The 27003-nt window shown below is 42.4% G+C and overlaps 1 protein-coding gene across 1 annotated transcript in view; it reads right to left on the reverse strand.

The window, feature by feature from the left end:
• Positions 1-27003, reverse strand: part of GXYLT2 (glucoside xylosyltransferase 2) — an 85477-nt gene that overhangs the window by 48342 nt on the left and 10132 nt on the right. Inside the window, exons 2-3 of the mRNA XM_024983343.2 lie at positions 13668-13860; positions 7784-7915 (exon numbers count right to left, since the gene is read on the reverse strand). Of these exons, the coding sequence (XP_024839111.1) occupies positions 7784-7915; positions 13668-13860 (325 nt within the window). The remainder of the gene's footprint in view (positions 1-7783; positions 7916-13667; positions 13861-27003) is intronic.

Genomic DNA, 27003 nt, shown 5'->3' on the forward strand with positions numbered 1-27003 from the left:
AGTTAAGAAGAACTAAAAAGGCTCTTGATGAAAGTGAAAGAGGAGAGTGAAAAAGTTGGCTTAAAGCTCAACATTCAGAAAACAAAGATCATGGCATCTGGGCCCATCACTTCATGGGAAATAGATGGGGAAACAGTGGAAACAGTGGCAGATTTTATTTTGGGGGGCTCCAAAATCACTGCAGATGGTGATTGTAGCCATGAAATTAAAAGACGCTTACTCCTTGGAAGGAAAGTTATGACCAACCTAGATAGCATATTGAAAAGCAGAGACATTTCTTTGCCAACAAAGGTTCATCTAGTCAAGGCTGTGGTTTTTCCTGTGGTCATGTAGGGATGTGAGAGTTGGACTGTGAAGAAGGCTGAGCACCGAAGAATTGATGCCTTTGAACTGTGGTGTTGGAGAAGGCTCTTGAGAGTCCCTTGGACTGCAAGGAGATCCAACCAGTCCATTCTGAAGGAGATCAGCCCTGGGATTTCTTTGGAAGAAATGATGCTAAAGCTGAAACTCCAGTACTTTGGCCACCTCATGCGAAGAGTTGACTCATTGGAAAAGACTCTGATGCTGGGAGGGACTGGGGGCAGGAGGAGAAGGGGATGAAGAGGATGAGATGGCTGGTGGCATTACCGACTCGATGGACGTGAGTCTGGGTGAACTCCGGGAGTTGGTGATGGACAGGGAGGCCTGGTGTGCTGCGATTCATGGGGTCGCAAAGAGTCGGACACGACTGAGCGACTGAACTGAACTGAAAATTTGGAAGGAAAGTTATGACCAACCTAGACAGCATATTAAAAAGGAGAGACATTACTTAACCAACAAAGGTCCGTCTAGTGAAGGCTATGGTTTTTCCAGTAGTCATGTTTGGATGTGAGTGCTGGACTATAAAGAAAGCTGGGCCCCAAAGAATGATGCTTTTGAACTGTGGTGTTGGAGAAGACTCTTGAGGGTCCCTTGGACTGCAAGGAGATCCAACCAGTCCATCCTAAAGGAGATCAGTCCTGGGTGTTCATTGGTAGGACTGATGTTGAAGCTGAAACTCCAATACTTTGGCCACCTGATGGGAAGAGCTGACTCATTGGAAAAGACCCTGGGAAAGATTGAGGGCAGGAGGAGAAGGGGATGACAGAGGATGAGATGGCTGGATGGCATCACCGACTCAATGGACATGAGTTTGGGTAAACTCCGGGAGTTGGTGATGGACAGGGAGGCCTGGCGTGCTGTGGTTCATGGGGTCGCAAAGAGTCAGACACGATTGAGCGACTGAACTGAACTGAACTGACTAGACGGACCTTTGCTGGCAAAGTAATATCTCTGCTTTTTAATATGCTGTCTAGGTTCATCATAGATTTTCTTTCAAGGAGCAAACACCTTTTAATTTTATGGCTGCAGGCACCATCTGCAGTGATTTTGAAGCCCAAGAAAATAAAGTCTGTCACTGTTTCCATTGTTTTCCCATCTATTTGCCATGAAGTTATGGGACCAGATGCCATGATCTTAGTTTTTTGAATGTTGAGTTTTAAGCCAACTTTTTTTTCTTTTTCCAGTTTATTTATTTTACTTTTCAATATTGTATTGGTTTTGCCATACGTTGACATGAATCCGCCATGGGTGTACATGTGTTCCCCATCCCGAACACCCCTCCCACCTCCCTCCCCATCCCATCCCTCTGGGTCATCCCAGTGCACCAGCCCCGAGCACCCTGTATCATGCATCAAACCTGGACTGGCGATTCTTTTCACATGTGATAATTTACATGTTTCAATGCCATTCTCCCAAATCATCCCACCCTCACCCTCTCCCACAGAGTCCAAAAGACCGTTCTATACATCTGTGTCTCTTTTGCTGTCTTGCATTCAGGGTTATTGTTACCATCTTTCTGAATTCCATATATATGCATTAGTATACTATATGGTGTTTTTCTTTCTGGCTTACTTCACTCTGTATAATAGGCTCCAGTTTCATCTACCTCATTAGAACTGATTCAAATATATTGTTTTTAATGGCTGATTAATATTCCATTGTGTATATGTATCACAGCTTTCTTATCCATTCGTCTGCTGATGGACATCTAGGTTGCTTCCATGTCCTGGAGTTTTAAGCCAATTTTTTAATTCTCCTCTTTCACTTTCTCTGCTTAGCTATTCATAGCTGAAATTGAGTTTCTCTCACAGGTAACCAAGAGTTGTAACTAATATCCTAAATGTCAAATGTTTAATAATGTGTGAGTAAATGTGGAAAACTTGTTGAACAAAATTGGTGTCTAGGGTCATTTTCATGCAATCTTTTAGGTAGTTAACTTCATCCTGATAATATAAGGCCTCTTAGGGCTTGATGAAATATACAGACATCATTTATGATGATGCGAACTGATGTTCCTCTTAATAAGGCTTTTTAATATATTCCTATTTGCCTGTCAATGTTTGTTGAAATACAAAAGGTTCTTTCCAAGAAAGTCTCAATGTTAATTGCTAATTTTGAAACATATTATTGATAATACAAAAACCTTACCTTAATTATAAAAAGTTATAATAAAACAAGGTTCTAATAAGCCAAGTAAACCTCTCTTTTCCCTCAACATATGGCAGACGCATTAGAACATTCTCCTAGTGGGCATTAAGTTTTCCAAATACTGGAACCAGATAAAGACCTCTTTAACAAACTATAAGTGCAAAAAGGGAAGGTTGCTCTTGATGTTACATAGAAAATCTAGGTAATTAAGATTTTTATTTGGCATGGTATTACTTTGAAATATTAAAGAATGGGACAAGTTCGTTGGAAATACAGTTAAAAAATTCTCAGGACATATTTATGTTTTGTGAATTCACATCACCTTTTCTTTCTTTAATAGGAATTAGTGAGAGTTTATGGGCTTCCCTGGTAGCTTAGCTGGTAAAGAATCCGCCTGCAATGTGGGAGACCCCAGTTCCATTCCTGGGTTGGGAAGATCCCCTGGAGAAATAAATGGCAACCCAGCCCAGTATTCTTGCCTGGAGAATTCCATGAACAGAGGAGCCTAGATAACTAACAGGGACTGAAACTGAGTCTCAGGTCTCCTGCATTGGCAGGCAGGTTCTTACTATTAGTGCTACCTGGGAAGCCCAGGATCTGCAGAGAGGAACATTATTGAGGAGATAGGTCTTTATAATCAAACAGGCACGTTGTGTAACAAAATGTGGAGATTCAGTATAAAATCTCACTAATTCCTATTAAATAAAGAAAAGGTGATGTGAATTCACAAAACAGTTGTTCTTACAAAAGTAAAGGCTATTTTTGGCTTTTACTAAGCAAAAAGGGAACAGTCCTCCAGGATCAATTTGAAAGGACAGATTTGACTTATCTGTGGTTGGCATATTGTTTTAAATACTTTGAGCTTCATGCAGCCTAGGGAGCTTCATCAAGTCACCTGTTAGCTTGCACTGATAATGGTCCTTAGATCCACTGCTCACAGAAACAGAAAAGTTAACGACCATTGATTGATTTAGGACTTCATAAATCTTGAATTGGTGGGATCTGAATTCCAGTGATTGTTCTTGAGACTCTAATAGGTTTGACTTGCAAAGGTTCATGCTCTGATTAGTAAAATCTTACCTGAGAAAAGGGCTTCCCTGATAGCTCATTTGGTAAAGAATTCTCCTGTAACGCAGGACACCCTGGTTCAATTCCTGGATTGGAAGGATCCCCTGGAGAAGGGATAGGCTACCCATTCCAGTACTCTCGGGCTTCCCTTGTGCCTCAGCTGGTAAAGAAGCCTTCTGCAATGTGGGAGAACTGGGTTTGATCCCTGGGTTGGGAAGATCCCCTGGAGAAGGGAAAAACTACCGACTCCAGTATTCTGGCCTGGAGAATTCCATGGACTGTAGAGTCCATAGGGTTGCAAAAAGTCGGACACGACTGAGCTACTTTCACTTTCACTTGCCTGAGAAAAGGTTTCATCTACAGACGACACCCCCTCAGAAACAAGGTAAGACTGCTTCTCAGTATTCGACTGACCAGGGCCAGAATGTTTGCACTTTAGAATCTCCATCTCCTCTGCACTGACTGAGCAGCACCCTTGATTTGGTTTTATAGAGACAAATTCCAAGGAAAACATCACCCAGACTTTATTTCAAATTACCATGAAGATCAATATATCTCACTGATGTCCAGAAAAGCCATGTTTATAATCTTCTGTTATGATATACAACTCAGGGAAAGTAACTGTCCTGTCAACCACAATCTCTCTTTATTATTTTTAAGAAGGGCTAGTTTCCATTATCAAAAGCAGATAAGGAATTCCAGCACTCATTTGTCATTCAAAATGGAATAGACTTGTTCAGCGGGGAATGAATGAAAACCATCGTGTGGTAGGTTTGTTTTTTCAGTAGTGGCAGTAAAGTCACAATTCAAGGTCAGGGAAAATTCAAATGTCTTCTACTGGGTTGTTACTATTTTTTTGGTAGGTTGGGGAGACAATTTTCCAATAATTACTTGGGATTTCTAATATTTTTCCCCTAAAACAGTTAAGCAGAAGCTTGAGATTTTTTTCTTGTCTTCTCAAATAGTTTTCATAACACCAACCCACAGATTTTAGTTCTGATTTAGGGTAGTTGCTTCTTGAAGTGAAAGTGTTAGTCGCTCAGTTGTCTCTGACTTTTTGAGACCCCTGGACTGTAACCCTCCAGGCTCCTCTGTCCATGGGATTCTCCAGGCAAGAATACAAGAATGGGTTGCCATTCCCTTCTCCAGGGGATCTTCCACACCCAGGGATCAAATCTGGGTCTCCTACACTGTGGGTGGATTCTTTACCATCTGAGCCACTTCTTACTTTGTTTCATAAAGTGAATCCCATTTCAACCTGTACTAAAGGCTGTACCACGTGAAAGACAGGTCATTTAGTAGTCAGTGAACTTGTGCAGCAAATCTCCACCGATAGTACATCCAGCTTGTATTTCTTTTTCACGGGTTCTGAGTAGGAAACGCTAGAAATGCCATTTGCCATTTGGGGTTTCAGACCAACAGATGGTAAGGCCTCCTTGTGTGGGTGTTTCCAAGGTACCTCAAAATCAAAATATGATCCCAATTAAACTAATCTTCTCCCTTACAAATAATGGTATTTCTTTATAGCCTTTTCCATCTCTAAGTTTTGTTTTTACATTTTTTGTTTTTTTTTTGGCCCCACCATGTAGCGTATGGACTCTTAGGTTCCCAACCAGGGACTGAACCCACGCCCTCTATGGTGGAAGCACAGAGTCTTCACCACTGGATCGCCAGGCAAGTCCCCTTTTCCATCTCTAAATAGCACTACTATTATACACTCCCAAGTGACCAAGTGGTGAAGAGTCTGCTGCCAATGCAGGAGACACAAGAGATGTGTGTTTGATCCTTGGGTCGGGAAGATCCTCTGGAGAAGGAAATGGCAACCCACTCCAGTATTCTTGCCTGGAAAATTGCATGGACAGAGGAGTCCAGCAGGCTTCAATCCATGGAGTCGCAGAGAGTTGGACACAACTGAGCTCACACATACACACACATACACTGTATAGGTTGAACTAAAAGAAACAGCGTTTTTTGTAGGTTATAAATAGCTGAATACTGGCAATTTCAAACAGATCAACTTAAAAAGCTGTTCAGATCAGAAACCTTGGTGAAATCTTGATCACCCCCACTTCAGCTCTCACAGCCAGCTACTCATGGGGATGGAGGCATGGTCTGTATTCATCTCTAAGGCAACCAACTGCCATAGCTGAAGTCAGTATTAATTGGTCTCAGCAATTCTACTATCCATACTGTAATGAACAAGTGAATCCTTTTTTTTCCCTCTAAATATGTATTTATTTATTTGGCTGTGCCAGATCTTAGTTGTGGCATGTGGAATCTAGTTCCCTGACCAGGGATTGAACCCAGTCCCCTGCATCGGAGCATGAAGTCTTAGCCACTGAACCACCAGGGAAATCCCTGAATCCTCTTCAAGACCCAAGTCAGATCATCTCACTTCCAAGCTAAGAATTGTTCAGTGGCATCTCACTGTCCTGAACACAAAGATCGGACATTCCAACATGGCTTATAGAGTCTGCAAGCTCCAGACCATGTCAACCCCTTCTATTCCACCACACTCTGTTTTCAGTTACTGGAATCTTCTATCTTCTCAAACATGTGCCTTCCTACTTTTGTAGTAGGGCCTGTATACCTACTATTCCATTTACCTGGAACCTTTTTCTCTCATTACTTCTCAGACTCTAGGCACCCAGTGACCACCGCCTGCTACTACTCCCTCTTCCACATTTCAGCATAAAAGCCATTCCTCAACAGAACCGTCTAGATATCCCCCAGATCAAAGAACCATCTAGATATCCCCCAGATCAAAGTGTAACCCTATGTTACATGAGACTCTGTTTTCCATCTCAGCATGGATCACATTTCTAAGTTCTTGTTCATTTCCATGCTAGACTCAAACTCCAAGGGGGCAAGACCAATAAATAATTATTAAGGATTTGCTGTACAGCACAGGGAGCTCTACTAAATACTCCATAATGACCTGTATGGGAAAAGAATCTAAAAAAGACTGGATATATGTTAGCTATAACCGACTCACTTCGCTGTCCAGCAGAAAGTAACACAACATTGTAAATCAACCATACTTCAACAAAAATTAAAAAAAATAAAAAAGACCACAGATGTCTTGTTCACTGCCATATCACCATCACTAAGCCAGAGCTTAGCACCTAATGGGCACTCAATAAATGTTTACTGAAAGCATGACCTTCACAAATGTCAAGGCTGCAATTCACAAGTCAAAGCTGCCATTTTACTCAGTGATATTGTCAGTTTTGGTATATCTTTGGTGCTTTTCTATTTAGGATTTTTTTTTTTTTTTTCCAGGCCGAAGGGGTGCGGGGCGGGCAGCCCTCGGGGCCGGGCCGAGCGGAGTCTCACAGAAGACCGAGGAGAAGCCGAGGCAAGGGCGAAGCTGGGCTGACGGCCGCCCGAGGCCACCAGGTCACCCGCTGCCCGCACTCACCGGCTCGTCGCCGCCTCCCACCGCTACGCTCGCGCGCGACTTAGGATTTTTTTTAAAGGAAACAAAGACTTTCAACTTGAACACTCCAGATGGAAAAGGTGAACTGGAACTCTGGACCTTCTCTGAATTATTCCCTAGCAAAGTTTCAGCTGGGCTTCCCTGGTGGCTCAGTGGTAAAGAATTTGCCTGCCAATCTCAGAGATGTGGGTTCAACCCCCGAGTCAGGAAGATACTCTGGAGAAGGAAATGGCAACCCACTCCAGTATTCTTGCCTGGAAAATCCCATGAACAGAGGAGCCTGGCAGCTACAGTCCATGCGGTCGCAAGAGTCAGACATGACTTAGTGACCAAAGCAACAACAGCAACAGAGTGACATCCGGTAGTAGTTCTTATTCTAAGAGAAATAATGAAAATCTAAAATTACATTTATTGAGCAGCAACTATGTGCCAAGCTTATGGAGCAAAGTGAGGCTTAGAGAAGTTTAGAGATTTAGTGAGGTCCACAGAGCTAGTAAATGTGGATCCACAGTCACAAAGACTCATAATCAAGAATGCTCTGGATATTCTCAGTCCCTCAATCTTTGAGAAAGACAATTTCTCAACCACAGGGACCTTCTCTGAACACCCTGATCATTAAGAGCATCAACTACAAAATCTAAGAGGAACATATTTTCCGCTGTAACCACTGTAATTAAAGTGTTTCTAAACAAACGCTAGTTAATTCCATGATGTTTCCAAATGCAATTCTCTCCCAAGCAGCATCTTATTAAAAGCAGGTGTTCCTACCGGAAGAAAGAGTCTCTGGGCAGCACAGGGTTTGAATAATTTCTTCCATTCCTGAGGGTTTCCAGCCGAAAATGTGATGGGGTAGATTCTGTGCTCAAACTTCTTTGTATATGAATCAGGCCACTGTCGGAGCTGAAAAAGACAGCAGGTAAGGGGAGGGTGATTAGACCCCAGAAATATGAAAAACACCTAAAACTTCTAAGTAGCAACGTATAAATTATTCAGGTAGCATGCACAGAAAGTTTAACTTTATCACCGTAACTCGTGCTCACCGAATAGACCATTGTCAAGATTTTAAAAAACAGCATCCAGAGTTGGCAAGAATGATGGGAAACTCGCACCTAAACGCTGGAAGGGTAAATTATGAAAAAACTTCCAAGAGGGCAATTTAGAAAGTGGTAATAACAAACCCCAAGATAGAGGTCCAAGGACTTGCACCAAAATATAGTTTTTAGAAAAAAATAAAAAAACAAAACAAAAAAATCCCCTTGGGAACAAATTAAATACTCAATAATAAGGAACTGGGAAAATGCATTATGATGGAACTACACAGTGGATATTGTAAAGGGTAAGTACAGGTGGCACCAGTGGTAAAGAACTCGATACAGTCCATGGGGTCGCAGAGTTGGACACAACTGAAATGACTTAGCACGCAGGCATATGTGCCATTATGAAAAAATAGTTACAATATATAGTTAGGTTTTAGAAAAAGCAAAGTTCAAAAATAAATTTATAATATGGTTCTATCACACAGGGGAAAATACATGCGTGTATTTTACATGTAGAGAAAAATCTGAACAGACATGCACCAAACTGTTAAAAGTGGGTACCTATGGAAGTGGGGGTGTCATTTTCTATGTTTATATTTCTGTATTCTTTAAAACTTTTATAGGGAGTGTATATTACTTTTTATGCTTATATTAATCTTATAATAAAATTATTTTAATCAATAGACTTTATTTTTCAGAGCAGCTTTATGTTTACAGAAAAATTGACCAGGAAGTACACAGAGTTCCCATATATCCTCTTTCCTTCCCTTCCCCCTCTCAGTTTCCTCATCATTAACATCTTGCACAAATGTGGCACATTTGTTACAAGTGATGACCCAGTATCCCAGTATCAATACATTATCAAGTAAAGCCCATAGTCTACATGAGGACTCATTCTTTGTATCACCCAATTTCATGGGTTTTGACAAATGCATGATGCTCTACGTCTACCATTACAGAATGGCAATGTCTCATGCACCCCACCAGAATGGGCTGGGGGCATCCCCACTTCCATGTCCTTCTATTTTCTGGTTCTGAGTCTGGGGCAAAGGTAAATTGCATATTTGATTGTGAACTGCCTGAAGAGGTTAAGAAACCAACCAGCTGACATTTTCAACTTTTATATTATGAGGTGACAAAAATAAATGAAACTTTCAAATATTAAATATCAACAATGTAGATGGTAAACACCAATATCTACAGCTTAAAAAAACTCTAGTTCTTAAACAGCTTAAAAAAAAAAAAAAAAAAAAAAAACCCTAGTTCAATAAAACAGCACTTGCCCACAATGCAGTTCCAGAGGGATCATGATGGCAATGAGCATTTTGTTTTGTTTTGACGCTGGGGTATGTGTTCCTGAGCCTCCCAGAAAGTTATCACAAGACACTCTGGATATTCCCACGATGCCTCAGTGTTGAAACTAACTGACAACCCTGAGAAGGATGCGATAACCTGCCCCTCCACACCAGCATCTCACATAGCTGGGCAGAAACCAACTGCTGCTGATCTACAGTTTTAGGGCTAATACAGTACCCACCAGACAGAAACATTTCAAGGAATCTGTAGAATCTGATATGGCCTCACACTTATACTCCACAACAAGCAAAGCAAGAATCATTTGTCCCTTCTGTGGATCTATGATAGATTTTTGTTTGATACAAATGAAGAAATTGAAGCTGAGACACATTCTGTGACTTATGAAAAAGCCAATGTTTTACATCTAAACTGGCACCATAATCTCAGCATGGAAAAAAAAGGGGCCATATGTCCTGCTGTGATTTTTAACACCCTATTATAATTTCCTTTGCAACTGGGCTTCACTGATGTAACAAAGACCTGAGCAAATAAGCCATCAAAGGGATAAAGTCATCTGAGCAAGGCAAAACATAACACAACTGCACAAGTAGCTACAAAATTTTCCCATACAATAGTGCCTAATTTATAACGTCCCAGAAGAAGGCAATGGCACCCCACTCCAGTACTCTTGCCTGGAAAATCCCATAGACAGAGGAGCATGGTAGGTTGCAGTTCATGGGGTCACTAGGAGTCGGACACATCTGAGTGACTTCACTTTCATGCATTGGAAAAGGAAATGGCAACCCACTCCACTGATCTTGCCTGGAGAATCCCAGGGACGGGGGAGCCTTGTGGGCTGCCATCTCTGGGGTCGCACAGAGTCGGACACAACTGAAGCGACTTAGCAGCAGCAGCAGCAGGTACTATGACTCAGAACAAATTACTCCAAAACTTAGTAGTACAAAACAACCATTTATTATGCTCATAGATTCCAAGGATCAAAAAAATCAGACAAGGCACAGACGGGACGGCTTGACTTTGCTTCACAATGTCTGGGGCCTCAACTACTACTGAGGCTGGGGGCTGGAATCATCTAACGGCTTGTTCTCACATGTCTGGTGGTGGAGGTTGGTTACCAGCTGGGGACCTGACTTCTCTCTGTGTGGGCTTCTTCCTATAGGTGAATTTGGACTTTCTCACTGCATGGTGGCGAGGTTCCAGGGCCAGGCATCCCAAGAGATAGCCAGGCAGAAGCTGTATCCTTTTTCTGACCCAGCCTCAGATGTCACATAACAGGACATCTGGCATACTCTACGTTATGTACACGTACATATTATGTGCTCGTGCTCAGTCGCTCAGTCGTCTCTGACTTTCGTTTCCCAGGTAGCACAGTGCTAAACCATCTGCCTGCCAGTGCATGAGATGCAAGAGACGTGGGTCCAATCCCTGGGTTGGGAAGATCCCTGGAAAAGGAAATGACAACCCACTCCAGTCTTCTTGCCTGGAAAATTCCATGGACAGAGGAGCCTGGTGGGCTACCAAGCATCCATGCACACACATATTATGTATGTAGATATATCTGTATCACCTCTTGCCTTATAACAAATGACCCTAAAACTTAGTAGCTTAAAACCACAAACATTCATTATCTCATATTATTTCTTAAGGTCAGGAATCTGTGAGCTGGGTTGCTCTGGATGAGGAGCCCTCCTGAGGGTGAGTCATCTGAAGGCTAGATGGGGTTAGAAGTCCTGTCTCCAAGTTCATGTGCATGAATGTCAGCAAGAAGTCTTCATGCCTTAATGCATGGTCTCCTGCAAGGGCTGCTCTGATACAAAAGCTGGCCTCCAAGAGAGAAAGAGCACAACCAGGATGGAAGGTGCACTGCCTTTTTAGATCTAATCTCAGAAGTGACATAGTGTCACTTCTTCCCTATGCTACTGGTCATGCAGGCCAGCTCTGGGACAGTACAGGAGGAAAATACATACAGGTGTGAACAGTAGGAGGCAGGATCAGGGGGGCCCTTCAGAAAACACAACCTGTTACACATCTGTAATTATATATATACATCTTCCTTCTCTTTTTAAAATTTAAGTCTGCATTCTGTTCTGTTCCATTCTCATGCCCCAACTTCTAGCATGTAGTAGGTACTCAATAAACACTTGTTCAATGGATACTGTACATGACCCGACTAGTGTTGGCCCATAGCCACTTTTGCTCCATTCCTGCACAGAGCATACTTCTCAGCCCCTTTGGAGTTGGGTGGGTCTTGTGACCGGCTGCTGCTGGACAGTTAAATAGGAACAGAAATGTCAGTGTCAAGCGGAGGGAGTGAAAGGCACCGTGGGGATCTGATAGTCCCTGTCTTTCCTTTAGTGGCATCTCAAGAACTGCAGAGGCCAAATGTTCCAACAGGTGCCAGCTACATGCAAGAATGGTCTCTGTTAACTCTGGTCCCAGGCTGAGAGGGCCGTGTGGAGAGGCTCTCTGAGACATGTAGCAGGCATGTGGAAAGTCTCTGAGCTTTCCGGAAGTTGTTGGCGCAGCCTGACCTAGCCTATCTTGGGTACAGATAAGCATCTCTTTTTATCACTCCTACTGGTCCCAAGTTGCAGAGGCGGAAGTTCAGTTCAGTCGCTCAGTCGTGTCTGACTCTTTGTGACCCCGTGAATTGCAGCACGCCAGGCCTCCCTGCCATCACCAACTCCCGGAGTTCACTCAGACTCACGTCCATCGAGTCAGTGATGCCATCCAGCCATCTCATCCTCTGTCATCCCCTTCTCCTCCTGCCCCCAATCCCTCCCAGCATCAGAGTCTTTTCCAATGAGTCAACTCTTCGCATGAGGTGGCCAAAATACTGGAGTTTCAGCTTTAGCATCATTCCTTCCAAAGAACACCCAGGACTGATCTCCTTTAGAATGGACTAGTGAAGCCCAAAAAAAGCCCCCAAGACTTGCCCAAGATCAGGTAGCAGGTGAATAGTGGAGCTGAGTTTTGAATCTGAGTTCTCTGTCTACTAGTTTGAGAACTAGTCGAGTTAAGTTTATGGATATTTGGGTCAGAAACCTTGAACTGACATCAGATGAGTTAATCACTGAGACTCTCTAAGCCTCAATGATCTCAGTTAGTAAAATACGGATATTTTATTAGTTAGTAAACTACGGATATGGTTATTAACTTTTTCAAAGGATTGCTATGAGGATTAAATAATAGTAAATCATAAATCATAAGCCCTTGATAAAGGCTATTCTATTTTTGAAATCCTGATTACTATTATTATTATTAATTATAATTCCCATTATACCACAGCTTCAGAGAAGCTTCCTACATGTGTTTCAATGTTTTTGCTTGCCCCTTCCCCTGATGCAGATCTTTCTCAAGATATTTGCCAATCAGTTTCAAGTTCCAAGGCAGTTTCTTCCCTGGCTTCTCTAGGAGAGGATGTCAAAGTGATTTTTTTTTTCTTTAGAAATCATAATACATTCTCTAGCTTTCAGTTATTAGTCTTTAGTTACTCAACATTCTGCTTTGGCCTTTCTCATCAGTGTGGCTACCCAGATGGCAGGATGTAGCCCTGGTGACACAAGTTGGTAGATACAAAACAAAACAGCTGTTCTCTCTGCCAGCACTCAAGAACTCACTGCAAGAGAAGCCTCGCCAGGAAAACAAAGCTTGGTTTATAGTCACACATGCAACAAGCCCAGAGAAAACAGGTATTTCCAAAGCGCTCCTGTACTGGGAGGAAACAGTTGCTTGTTCCTCAATACAGGAAGAGTACGCACATATACATGTATACACATATACATACTCAATCTCTCAGATACGTAAATACACATACACACACCTGGATGTGAAAAAAATACGGAAGAATTACTCAAAAGTGTTGACTCTGATAGTTTCTTGTGTGGGGAACAAGGGTAGCAAGGACTTCTACCTTTTACATTTATAACACCCTGTTTGAATTTATTTTGACGAGCACATATATTTGTCATTCAATAAATATATATACACACAGATAAAAATAACGCTACGTGACTCCCACTGAGAACAGTGTCAGTGACACCAGGAGGGGTGGAGCTCTGGGTCAAGTGCTTCAAGTGCATCATCTCATTTGATCCTCATTTAATCCTCCCCATCTCTCTCTAAGGTGGTGTAATTATCCCTATATTATAGATGACAACTTTAAGGCTCAGAGTCAAGTGTTCGTGTGCACACAGCTGAGTATTCAGTAAAATACATTAGGAAACAGGATATGCATGTCCCACAGTGCACTCTGTCTACACTCAGTAAATACTGGGCCACAATTTCTGCACAATCACCTGCTTATCAAACTCAGGCTTCAGAGATTCCTCGGTGAAGATGTGAAATTGCATCTTCCTGTGGCTAAACAGCACAGCAGATTTGAGCATGACAAGCGTCTCCTCCAGCCGATTGCCACAGGCCACCACCGCCAAGTGGATCCAGAGCTCAGGCGGCAACACAGCTTGGAAACTCCTGAGTTCTCCAGGCCTCCTAGAAAGAAGAAAAATAGGTGAAAGCCATTATTAAACTCATCAAAGAAAAATAAAAGCTAGTGGAGGGTTAGAACATTTCAAAACATGAACAGGCACAATCTGTTATACTTTATAAAGTGATAAGCATTTTGACAATTCTTCCTGCTTAGAGAAAAATACCCTTTATTCCCATATTTATCCTGGCAATAGCAGGATGAGTCACTGTTTGGACTGCTATAGGTGTCTGAGGCTTTTTTCCGCCAGCATTCAGCTGTCTAGTGCCTGCTGGCTGCCTACTGGCCCATGTTTGGAAATGGTATTGCTAAACTCTGACAGCTGACACAGGGCTGTGGTGCTCACACTCACATGGGCCATGGAAATTAGATTTGAATGCAATTTGAACAAGACGAGGGTGGACAGTGGCTTTCCCATGTGAAACGAGCAACATGATACTCCTATCATCTGGAGGGTTTTAGCTGAAGTGGAAGGCATGACCACCGGACCAAAGGAAAATCATGCAAACCCAGGAGGTAAGCAAAGAAAACAACGCATGGGGCCTCATGACATCTTGGGAGAGTCTTACAGAAACAGGTGTTAATCTTAATCGTCTCGCTCAAGACTGCTGAGCTGGTAGGTATGAAATTCAGCTTCCAGCGTGAAATGCTTAGTAATGAGAAGCAGGCAGGAGAGAGGACAGGTTAAGCTGAAAATTACCAAGGTATCAAATACCCAGTCAACAGCTGAGAGGGGAACAGAGTCCAAGAGTCCAGAATCATCTTCCAGCTATTTCCTCGTAATAAAAGATTTGTTCCAGACAAGGAGACACAGCCAAGCCTCAAACACACCACTGAGAAACATTTGCAGGCAAGCTGGAAGAAGTTGGCCTGGAAAAAGGTGCCCTGAGACAAATGAAACTAATTTACTTGCACAAAAGATCTGGAGACCAGGGGAGCTTGGATGTGGAATGCTACCTTCCTTCCAAAAACTTCGAGTTCAATCAGCATGCTGCTCCATTATTCACTGCTCGCTCAAATAAAGGCGGCCATGCTCCAGATTTCTTTCACCAAGAGGAAAGTTGAAGATGTGGGTGGAACATTTTGGAAGACTTTCCAGTTTGATTACTTAAGAGCATGCTGAGTAGAAGCATGGCCTCCTGGCTTAGTGAGGTCCAGATGCATAGACTTACTCATATTCCACTGATTTTGGGGATCAGAGGAGAGGACAGTAGAGATATATCTTCTGAGACTGTTCATGTCTCTTCAGCTCCCTGCTGCTACCTGATGCGGCATCATCTTCCCTCACCAAGATCACTGTGACTCCCCCTAGATGGTCCACCTGCCTCCAATCCGATCCTTAACCCCATCTATGATTTCTCCTTGTTGGTGTCAGAGTCACGTTCTTCTAAAATGCAAATAGGATTGTGTTACTCCCTTGATAAAAGTCACGTAAAGGCTCCCTACTGCCTTGAAGATCAAGTTCAAACTGCTGATTGTGGCTTTTACTTAGGTCTCTTGTATCTGCCTCCAGCACCTGGAGCCTCGGTGGGCAGCCATTCATAATCACAGTCACACTTAGGCTGCAGCTCTCCATCTCATTTCTAGTCATCTTCAGATCCTAGCACATGTGCTGTCTCTCAGAAATGCTCTTTTCTGCTCTCTTTTCTTTGCTTACTCCATCCCATTACTCCATAAATCTATATGAAGTGCCTACTATGTGCCAGACACCTTTCTGGGTACTAGAACAATACAGATCAAATGCCTGCCCTTGCTGAAGTTACATTCTACAGGTGGTAGGCGAAAGACAAAGAAAGAATAACAGTCAAAGCAAATAATAATAAGTAACTCACAAAGAAAGTTATCCAGCAAGCAGGAAATACACGGTGGAACCATGAGGGATACAGGAGTGTCTGATGGTTTGGAACATACTATACATTGCAAAGTCAGGGAAATAAGTCCTCATTGAAAAGGCAAGATCCGATGACAATCTGATGGTGGGGAGGGAAGGAGTCACATGCTTTTGTGGGTGAGGAGGATTCCAGGCAAAGGGGACAGTCAGAGCAAAGGTACTAAATCAGAAGCATGCCTGGTGAACCAAGAATCCTTGCCTTCAGGACTCAGATGTCTTCTCTCCCTCAGCTTCATGGATGCATACCTGCTATTAAAGTCAACTCCCAACTAAGTTATGTAAAGGGATGGGAAGGATATGTCACAGATAATGCCAAAATCACAGTCAATTAAGAAAAAGTCAAAATACCAGCCAAAATATGCTACAAAAAACATTTAATGCATACTCATTTGCTTAAAATTATGCTCAATATTTAAAAACACAAGTATCCACAGGTACTAGAATAGTAAATGCAACAGCTTAGCTGTCTTAAATATGAGCCATTACCCCACCTCCAAAGAGAACAACTCCACCTAGTTTAGCTTTACACTTTGGACTTCTACATGAATAAAATGTCTTAACCTCAGTAATCAGGAAAATACTAATTCAAACAATAAGGAGAGTCTATGTTGTTTCGGACTGGTGAAACTTAAAAAATAAAAGTTGAACCATATATGTTTCAGAGTGGATACGGAGGTGGGGGACAGCTCAGATGCTGCTGGGGCAATTTAGGTTGACCTAAACACCTTAGAAGGAGAAGGCAATGACAACCCACTCCAGTACTCTTGCCTGGAAAATCCCAGGGATGGAGGAGCCTCGTGGGCTGTAGTCCACGAGGTTGCTAGGAGTTGGACATGACTAAGCGACTTCACTTTCACTTTTCACTTTCATGCATTGGAGAAGGAAATGGCAACCCACTCCAGTGTTCTTGCCTGGAGAATCCCAGGGATGGGGGAGCCTGGTGGGCTGCCGTCTATGGGGTCGCACAGAGTCGGACATGACTGAAGCGACTTAGCAGCAGCAGCAGCAGCAAACACCTTGGAAAGCCTTTTGGTCACATCTGTCAGGAGTGAAGATATATATACACCCTCACTCTTCTGATTCCACACCTGCATATGAGACCTGAAGAAACTCTTGCACATTTGCATAGGACCCATGCAAGAATGCTCACAACAGTCCTATTTATAATACTGAAAAGTTGGAAATAACTTTCCTGTCCATGCACAGGAGAATCATGAATATATTTGACAACTGTAAGTGGAATACTGCACAACAGTGAAAATAAACCACTCAGAAGGTCATGTACAAACATAAGGACAAAGAGGAAAAAGAGCAATTAGGTAGCAGGATAGCGGTAGAATGAGACAGTTTGGATGAAGCTGAAAAACCAGCAAACAATATTGTGTGTTGTTCACAGACGTACGGAGTAAAAGTCATCATGTTATGAGGATGAGAAACATCAAAAACAAGGCAGTGGTTACTTCCGGGCACTTAAGTTTTTATTTCTTAAGATGAGAGCAGGGTACACAGAAATGCATGATGTAATTGTCTGTATTATTCATGTGCCCAAACTATGTGACAAATACTTAATTTTCTTCTTGATTAAAAAAAGCTTGCACTTCCCTGCAGCACAGCAGGCCACTTTTCTTTGCAGGCTTCAGTGATTTGGGCCTGCATGGTACACAGAGCAGGAGCTGGGGCCTGCAGTCCTTTTTGGTGTCTGGTGACAGGTACTAAAAAAGACAAATAAAGCTTCTCCTGGTGGCAGTTCAAGTATCGGAGGCTGGGATTTAATGAGACCTTTGCTGCCCCCTACTCTGTTACCTCTCATGTTACATTAAAAATTGCAGGCTTCAGGTAATAAGCGTTTGTGTTCTGTGGCCACAAGGAATAATCAAGTTTAAGGGTGCTGAAATGGTGTGCCTTCCACCAAATCTTACCAGTGGGACACAAGCCCCTCTCAAATGTCACCTGAAGACCTGCAAGGGTCAAGGGGATGTCCAGGCTACAGACCTCAGACTTCTAAACCTCCTGAGTTGCCAGGTGTTGGTGGGGAATGGGAGATGGGAATCGTACTTGAACTGCTCTGACTGATGGTTAACTATGTCCTTCTTTACACTTTATAAAAGAAGACTGGAGTAGACATTGGCTGTCCAGGAGTTTTACAGGCCTGCTGCTGAGGCTGAAGCTGATGGCAATCAACTCAGCTACCGCACTGGTAGAGCCTGGATGGGAGTCAACAGGGTGGAAAGCAGAGCCAAAAGGAGGCAGGTCAGATGTCAAATGGCATAACTTGGGCACCTGAATCCAGGTGAATGGCTTTAACCCTGGAAGGTCATTGATCAAGCCAACAAATTTTCTTCCCTTTAAGTCAGTTTGAAACGAACTTACAACTTAGCAATAAAAAGAGTCTACATAGGTCTTAGAAATAGGTTTCAGATTGCCTTAGACTCACTCTGCTTCTCTTCTCAACCTTGAGTCATCCTTTGAATGCTCTATGAATCCATCCCCTCTCTGAGGCTCACTGGTTGGATGACATCAACTCAATGGACATTAGTTTGAGCAGGCTCCAGGAGTTGGTGATGGACAGGGAAGCCTGGTGTGCTGCAGTCCATAGGGTTGCAAAGAGTCGGATATGACTGAGCGACTGAACTGAGGCCCTTCATCCAAATTTTCATTGTTCTACCAGTTTCATAGGTCGGAAGAGATACCAGATACCATCTCGAGCAGGGGATTCCCAGCCTGACTGCGTATCATCATCACAGGAGGTGTCTGTTAATATTATAATTTCCACCCCAGAGAGATTCTGATTCCGTGGTTCTGGGGTGAGACCCCAGAGTTTGCATCCAGAGTCCATCTCCACCTAGGAACTCATCACCTGAGTTGACCTCTCACCTCCCCTCTCTCTCCCTAACTCTTCCCCTCACCTTCAAGAATGAAGCTCTTTCCTCTGCCTTTTCTCTGGGTCGTCTCTTCACCTCTTGCCTTAATGAAAACATGCCGCCTTGCGAGGATGCCACCTCCCCAGTCAACCCCGCGAGCGCAGCTCTTCTTCCTGCCCTGTCCCAGGAGCCTCAGAGGTTTCCTCCCTCCTCCTCCCTAACACGTCCAGACACTGTGTCTCCACGGTGAAGTCTGTGGATGCAACTATTCCATCTTCCTTGTTGGTGTCATCTCTCAGCTGTCTGGTCACTCCTCTTCATTCCCTGAACAGTTGAGCTTCTTGCCCACAGTACGTATCCCCATCACGGTCCTTGTCAACATTCTTGTTGTTGTCTAGTTGCTAAGTCGTGTCCTACTCATTTTGACCCCCATAGGTTCTTAGAGACTTCAATGGCTCTTTGAAAAATGGTTTCTGCATCCTGATCCTTCAGTTTTGTGAGCTGAATACCCTCCACCTTTTCCTTCTCATGTCCTGAGACACCTGGTGCTGTGCTTACATCCTGGACCTTCATATACACTGTTGCTTCTGGAATGTTCTTCCCTAGGGCTTCCCTGGTGGCTCAGTGGTAAAGAATCTACCTGCCAATGCAGAGACTCGAGTTCAGTTCCTGGGTCAGGAAGATCCCCTGGAGAAGGAAATAGCAACCCACTCCAGTATTCTTGCCTGGGAAATCCCGTGGACAGAGGAGCCTGGCGGGCTACAGTCCATGGGGTTGCAGAGTCGGACATGACTGAGGTGACAGCACAGCACAGCTCTTTGCAAAACCACCTCCTTCTCTTTTGACAGCAGAATCACGCTTTCCTGACCACCTCATTGAAGGAGCACCTTCCCTTTTCTTTTCTATCGGGGTCTTTATTTCATTCCAAAAACCTACCTTGTTTGGTGATTACTTACTCTCTCATTGTAATTTACAGCAAGCACACAATATTATTTACAGTCAACATAAGGCAATGTAAATTTTAAAAATCCTTAGAAAAAAGGTTGGAATAAAACACACAATGTATAGTTTCAATTTTTAAAATATAAAACATTATGTGTTGAAATAGTAAAGTTGGTACATGAAAAAAAATCCTTGCCCCATAAAATTTTTTTTGCATGTTACAGTCTGGTCTTTACTCCACCAAATAAAATACATACTAATGGTGTACATACAATTTTATATTCCACTTTTTTCATCTGATTCTTTTATTTTTCCTGTTACTTTTTAAGTCTTCATGACCATCATTTTAACTGGTTATCTGACTAAAACACCATGGCTTACCATTTCTTTCATGGTGGTTGTTCTCAATTTTTCTCAAATATACATACATATATATATATATATATATGTACATATAAAATCTTGCACTAAACATGTATAGGTCAATAGATTTTTTTTCCCTTTTTTGCATTATTTCCTTACACTACATTCCCGGGAAGGGATTTACTGGGTTAACAGCTATTATCCTATCAAGGATGTAGTAATTTTGAGTTTCTCAAATTTACCCAAGAGTTCTTAGAAAACATCCAGACTATGAGAAGGAAAACAAAAAACATAACAAACATTAGACCATCCACCTCTGAGCTCCTTGTATGAGGTAACCGTGCAGCTGACAGCTGAAACAAGATGGAACATGCTTGCCCATGACATCAGTGCCTCCAAATTCCTTGTGTTCTGAAGAGGTGATGCATAGATTGTAGTTATCGTTTAGACACTGCATCAAATAACATTGAGTCTCACAGTAAGAAGTTATTCCATTTTCAGTTCTTTTTCAACAGTGCTAATACGTCTTTCTAACATTGCCTAATTCTCCTTTTCAACTGAGAAGACAGCAGGCCTCAGCTAGAGAGCCTTCAGCAGGCACAAGCACCAAGTTAGAAATGAAAAGCTGTCTTGTTTTCTTAGTGTTTGACTTGACAATCCCCTTCTATTTATGTTATTGCTAACAATTTATGTCAGTGCTATAAAGTTTTCTTTACAAACAAATACACTAAGAATGTGGAGAAATCAGCACCCTCAAGCAGGACTGGTGAGACTGCAAAATAGTGCAACTGCTTTGGAAAACAGTTCCTCAAAATTTTAACTATAGAACTACCATCAGTCAGTTCAGTTCAGTTACTCAGTCATGTCCAACTCTTTGCGACCCCATGGACTGCAGCACGCCAAGCTTCTCTGTCCATCACCAACTCCTAGAGCTTGCTCAAACTCATGTCCATTGAGTCAGTGATGCCATCCAACCATCTCATCCTCTGTCATCCCCTTCTCCTCCCACCTTCAATCTTTCCCAGCATCAGGGTCTTTTCCAACGAGTCAGTTCTTCGCATCAAGTGGCCAAAGTCTTGGTATATCAGGTGGTAGTATAGAACTACCATATGACCCAGTAATTCTACTGCTAGGTATCCACCCAAGAGGAATGAAAACAACTGTCCTCACAAAAACAGGTACATTTGTAAATGTTCCTAGTAGCATTATTTACAATAGCCAAAAAGTCCAACCCAAGTGTCCATCAACTGATGAATGAATAAACAAAATGTGGTATACTCATATAAAGGAATATTACGTGGCACTAAAAAGGAATGGAGCACTGATGCACCTGTCAACATATTAGAACCTTTAAAATAGTTTGTGAAAATACAAAAGACTACATGTTGCATGATTCCAAATGTACAAAAAGTCCAGGATAGGAAAATCCATAGAGACGTAAGGCAGGTTAGTGGTTACCAGGGACTCACAGAAGGGGCAAAGGGGGAGTGACTGTTTCATGGGTATAGGGTTTCTTTTCCAAATGATGAAACTGTTCTGAAACTGGATAGCAGGGATGGTTGCACAACTCTGTGAGTAAACTAAAAATCTCCACATTGTACACCTTTTAAGGGTATTTGAATTATATTGCAATAAAGCTGCTATTAAATAAATACACAAAGGCACACATTTATAACAAGGATAGATTTAAGTTTTTTTCTTTTCAAGTTAGCATACAGTAGTATAGTCTTAAAAATCATGATGCTGATGTAGGAATGACTGAGGTTTGGAAAACGCCACCCTCATTGTCCTGGTTTATGCCTGCCCTGTGATCCAATGAAAAATGATGCTCAGAACAACAGAGAAGGCTCAACCACCACCTCTGCACTGCTGGAGACGAGCATCTCCTTAATTGCTTAAAAGTCTCAAGCGTGTGACTTAATTAAACTTCAATTTCTGGAGTGTATAAATAATGAAATACAGCATTTATGTGTAGTGCTATTTACTTTGGAGCCTATTACTGCAAAACACACTGAATTATTAACGCAAGTAATTGCTTCTACTCAGACCCTCTTTTCTGCTGTCTCCTGCTACCCCTGTTATCAGGGCTTCTTAACTGACAGGCTAAATTAACTCAGGTAAACCTGATGCTATGATATGGGCTGGCAGTATGAGCTGGACAGAAAATCACAGCCTGAACCAGTACTGTTGGTGTCTAGTTTTAATAGGGAAGGAAACCCAGAAATTTGAGGGGGGAGGTGGGAAGGAAGGGAAACAGACAAATTTTAAGATTTGAGTTGAATATGCTCACCCTAGGGAAGACCTGACTTGTAGAATGCTCTTCCCCCCGACCCCTGTCCCAGTGGAATCTCTTTTAAGATGAAGCCATGGCTATTTGAACATGGAGATTTGCAAATGAGGTCACAGTGGCAGTTGAAAAAAGTGGAAATACCTTGATTTAGCTCCTAGCAAAAGAGTCTGGTGATGGGTGATTATATCCATGTTAAGTGTTGGCAGCCAGAGACATAATGAAGTTCCTTGCAAACTACAGGTCTGGGAACACATAAAACCCCTGACAAAAAATTTCCACACTGGAGCTGTGAGTAGAGTCTTTACTTAGCAACCCAGACATGACGCCCAGGACTGTGCTAACAGTTAAATCACTTTTAATGACCCATGGTTTGGAGTTAAATCAACAGTCTTTAATCTTCCAAGACAGACAGAAAAGCTGACATTTGCCTTGAAGTCCCTGGATTACATGAGCAGTGTTGAAACAATGCAAAAATATCTGCTATGAGGGGGAGACTTAATAAAATCATTTGATAAGTGAATCCAATGATTAATAATTCATATTTTGCTTGGATCACAACATTTGAAACATGGCTGTGTTCCTAAACAAAGTCTAGCTCTAAAGAACAATAGGTGTCAATCCCCAAAGTTGGTGGTTTTGCATGTGTGTGTCTGGTTTTAGCCATCATTGTACACATATACGTGGCTTATGATTAGGAAGCAGAGTCAGGATTCAAACTCAAGACTTAAGAAGCCTTGCTTTTCGTTATGATACTGAATATGGGACCACATACAAGTGAGTCAGAAAAGAAGCCCCCTCTAGGCACATAAAGCCTTTATCTTTACTTTGAGCTCCTGATTCAGGGATCTGAAGGTGAACTGGATTTCAGCGCCCACTAGAGCCCCGCCAGGTGTGACTCCCATAGCATACCTGCACCATCTCTTCCTCCGCAATCTATCCACTCGCCCTTTGTTGTTGCTCAGTCACGTCCAATTCTTTGCAACCCCAAGGACTGCAGCACACCAGGCTTCCCTGTCCTTCACCATCTCCCAGAGCTTGCTCAAACTCATGTCCATTGAGTCGGTGATGCCATCTGACCATATCGCCCTCTGTCATCCCCTCTTCTTCCTACCTTCAGTCTTTCACAACATCAGGATCCATTCTAATGAGTCAGCTCTTCACATCAGGTGGCCAAAGGATTGGAGCTTCAGATTCAGAATCAGTCCTTCCAATGAATATTGAGGACTGATTTCCTTTAGGTTTGACTGGTTGGATCTCCTTGCAGTCCAAGGAACTTTCAAGAGTCTTCTCCAACATCACAGTTCAAAAGCATCAATCCTTTGGTGCTCAGCCTTCTTTATGGTCCAACTCTCACATCCATACATGACTACTGGAAAAACCATAACTTTGACCATACAGACCTTTGTTGGCAAAGGAATGTCTCTGCTTTTGAATATGCTGTCTACATTCGCCACTCGTCCTTAGCTGAGGCTGTACACAATTGAGTTCATAATTCTTCTTCCAAAATTTTAGGATGCTGCCTGGACTAATTCTCGCTTCAGTTTTCCCCCTTATGATTGTTCCTGACACACAGGGAATTCTATTTCTCCATCTCCCTTTTCTTTTCAAATTAAGATGCTATTGAGATTTTTAAAATATGAACCAGAGCGCTGGTTTGAAATAAATGTCTGGTGACATATGAGGGGGAAGAGTGTGGATTATATATTCCATGAATGGGCACCTCTATTTCATTCCCCAAAACAGAGCATGAAGGACCTACCAACCTAAAGGGAGGAAAAGTAGTTTCCCCAACTAATTTCCATCTTCTTATGCCTCAGGCCAATAAGGGATTTTTTATTTTTATGATAACTAATATACTTTAAATTGTTTTATCAATATGCAAGTAATCCATATATTTAGCATAGAAAAATGCAAAATATAGACAAGCAAAAAAAGGGGTACCCAATTTGATAACCGCTGTTAACATTCTGGTATACCACTTTCTGGGTGGTGCAGTAATAAAGAATCCGCCTGCCAATGCAGGACACGCAAGAGACACGGGTCCAATCCCTGGGTCAGGAAGATCCCCTGGAAGAGGAAATGGTGACCCACCCTAGTATTCTTGCCTAGAAAATTCCATGGACATAGGCGCCTGGCAGGCTACAGTCCATGGGGTTGCGAAGAGTTGGACATGACTGAGCACACAGGCAGATACCACCTTCCAGAGATATAACCAATATATGTGGGTATGTGTTTATACATACATAAATATATAGAAAGCATTAAAAATGAGATAACTTTTATAATCTGTTTTTTCCCTTATAAATATAAACAATTTTCAAAGTTAAAAAAAGAGAGAGATTTCATTAAAGGCATCTTCTTCAAAGGGATTCTGGAAAGCAAGAAAACAGTTCAAATACAGTGTGGTTGTAAGTGTTCTCAAATACAGTGTGGTTGTAAGTAAAGATCAAATCATGTCTGAAGCTAGTATATCCACTGGACTTTTAAGGTATGTGAACCAATAAATACCCTCCCTTGATAAAGTTTTTTTTTTTTTTTAAGCAATATAGATCTAGTTTCACATAGACCTGGCTTCAAATTCTAGGTCTGTGACTTGGCTGTTCCATCTCTTGGGCCAACACTTTCACCATCTCTAACCCTCAGGTTTTCCATCTGTAAAATGGGCTTATTGATTCCAGTGGTTCTCTGCTTTTGGTTTTGGTGTTTCTTACTAGCATCCATTTCCAGGTGTTTCTGCTAAAGACACCTCAGTTTTCTTTGGGGGGAACCTCAGTTCTCAGTCCACGAGGTTGGGATGGGCTGAAATATCCTCCCCACCAGGTGAGGCCATCAGGGATTGGGTGTGCATGGGATCCAAGCCAGAGCAGTGGAGGCAGCCCTGGGACTCTTGCTGGATGAAATCTTTTCCTTCAAGGTTACTAAAGGAGGAGGACACAAGTCCAGATCTGTTGGAACTATCACACAGAAAAAAAACTGACCTACAAGTGTGGCCCACACAGAAGGAAGCAGAGCTAAAAAAAATAGAGGCAAGATGATCACATGGGCTTCCCGGATGGCTCAGTGGATAAAGAATCTGCCTGCCACGCAGGAGACACAGGAAATATGGGTTCCATCCCTGGGTTGGGAAGATCCCCTGGAGCAGGAAATGGCAACCCATTCCAATATTCTTGCCTGAAAAAATCCCATGGACAGAGGAGCCTGGGCTATACTCCAAAGGGCCACCAAGAGTCAGACACGACTGAGTGACTAAACAAGCAAGGCAAGACAGACATCCTGGATACATTTGTGACTGAAGCTTGATCTCCTTTGCAGTTTTAACTGATCTCACAGTTTTATGAGCTAGTAAATCCCTTTTTATGACTAAGTGATATGATTATGATTAAGCTGAGGAGCTGAGATTCCATCACTTCTAACGAAAAAGAATATTGCCTATCCAATATCAGTACCCATCTCTTAGATTGTTATTAAGATTAAATGAAATAATGTGGCAAAATGCTTTCTATAGTACCTGGAATGTTTTAAGTCATCAATAAATATTAGTTATCATCATCATTATAATTAAATATTAACTTAGATGCATCAGAAGCCTTCATTTTCCTCCAAATCCTTTATACCCATGCCCAAACTGGGCAAGGCAGAGCAGCAAAACACTTAAGTGTCAATACTCAATTATTGCAAATCAGGTTTGTAGTGTTCGCACTTTTTAAACTTCTCAGACTTTAACAGCAAAGTTCATTACCCCATTTCTCCTGAGGGATGATACTTGATACTTGAACACTAAGGCCTGTTACTTTGGAGCAGCAGTCAAACAATTGGCTCCTTGTAATTCCCACAAAATTGAGAGGAGAAGAAAGCAGAGCAAGGGTTCAAGCCCAAGCAGAGACACAGGCTCCTGAAGAGCAGTGTCTGTGGACAAAATCCTGCATTTTGGTTCCTAAAGACACTGCTTAATTCCTGCAAACTCCTCACTTACCCTCAGCTTTTCTAGGATCAGAAACAATAGTTTTTCTGTCCTTGAGCAGAAGTCAAAGCTATAGATGGCCAGACTTTGGGGTTCTCAAACTCTCCAGAAAAATCACCCAACTCTACCAGAGACAGTGAAAAGGGTCCTGTCCCATGTATTTCCCCAGCTTTTACTAAGGACCAGGTCACTGGGTTAGGATAGCATTTGCTATACACAGAGGCTGTCTGCATTTCCTCAAGACACAACCCAGCGAAAAGCCTGCCTGAGTCCACATCTTAGCTCTGGTTAACATTTGCTGAGAGCCTCTCGGGTTGCACGCTCCGTGCCAGCATTTGACTCACATTGTTTCATTTCCTCCTTGAACTTAGGAGAAAGCCTAGATTTGCTGAGGAGCATTGACTCATTCAAAGCCACACAGCCAGTCAGCTGGATCTAGTTAGGATTCAGTTTCTAAATAATAAAGCAACCAGGATGAGAATAGTACCCAGAACAGCATGTCACACGCTGAGGGATCACCATGAGCTAGCCTGCACTTGGTGCTTTAGTGCATTACTATTATTTTAGCTTTTTGGACCTCAGTTTTCTCTCATATAAAAGGAAATTGCATTTTAAATTACGTGTTCTCTATTGCCTCCTGCTTATGGAAAGCTTGGACTCTAAATTGTACGGCTTTGAATATTTATCAGAAGATGACAGTCTTCTGTGTTGCTAAAAGAGGTTGGGGGGAAGCGGGCATCTAAAGATCACCCTCAAACACACCACAGCCGCTCTTGGCTACCAAAATAGCATGGAATCCAAATAAAGGCATCAAATCAAGAAACTCTTCTTTCTGGGGCA

This window comes from Bos taurus, chromosome 22, assembly GCF_002263795.3.
Source record: "Bos taurus isolate L1 Dominette 01449 registration number 42190680 breed Hereford chromosome 22, ARS-UCD2.0, whole genome shotgun sequence".
Taxonomy (NCBI): domain Eukaryota; kingdom Metazoa; phylum Chordata; class Mammalia; order Artiodactyla; family Bovidae; genus Bos; species Bos taurus.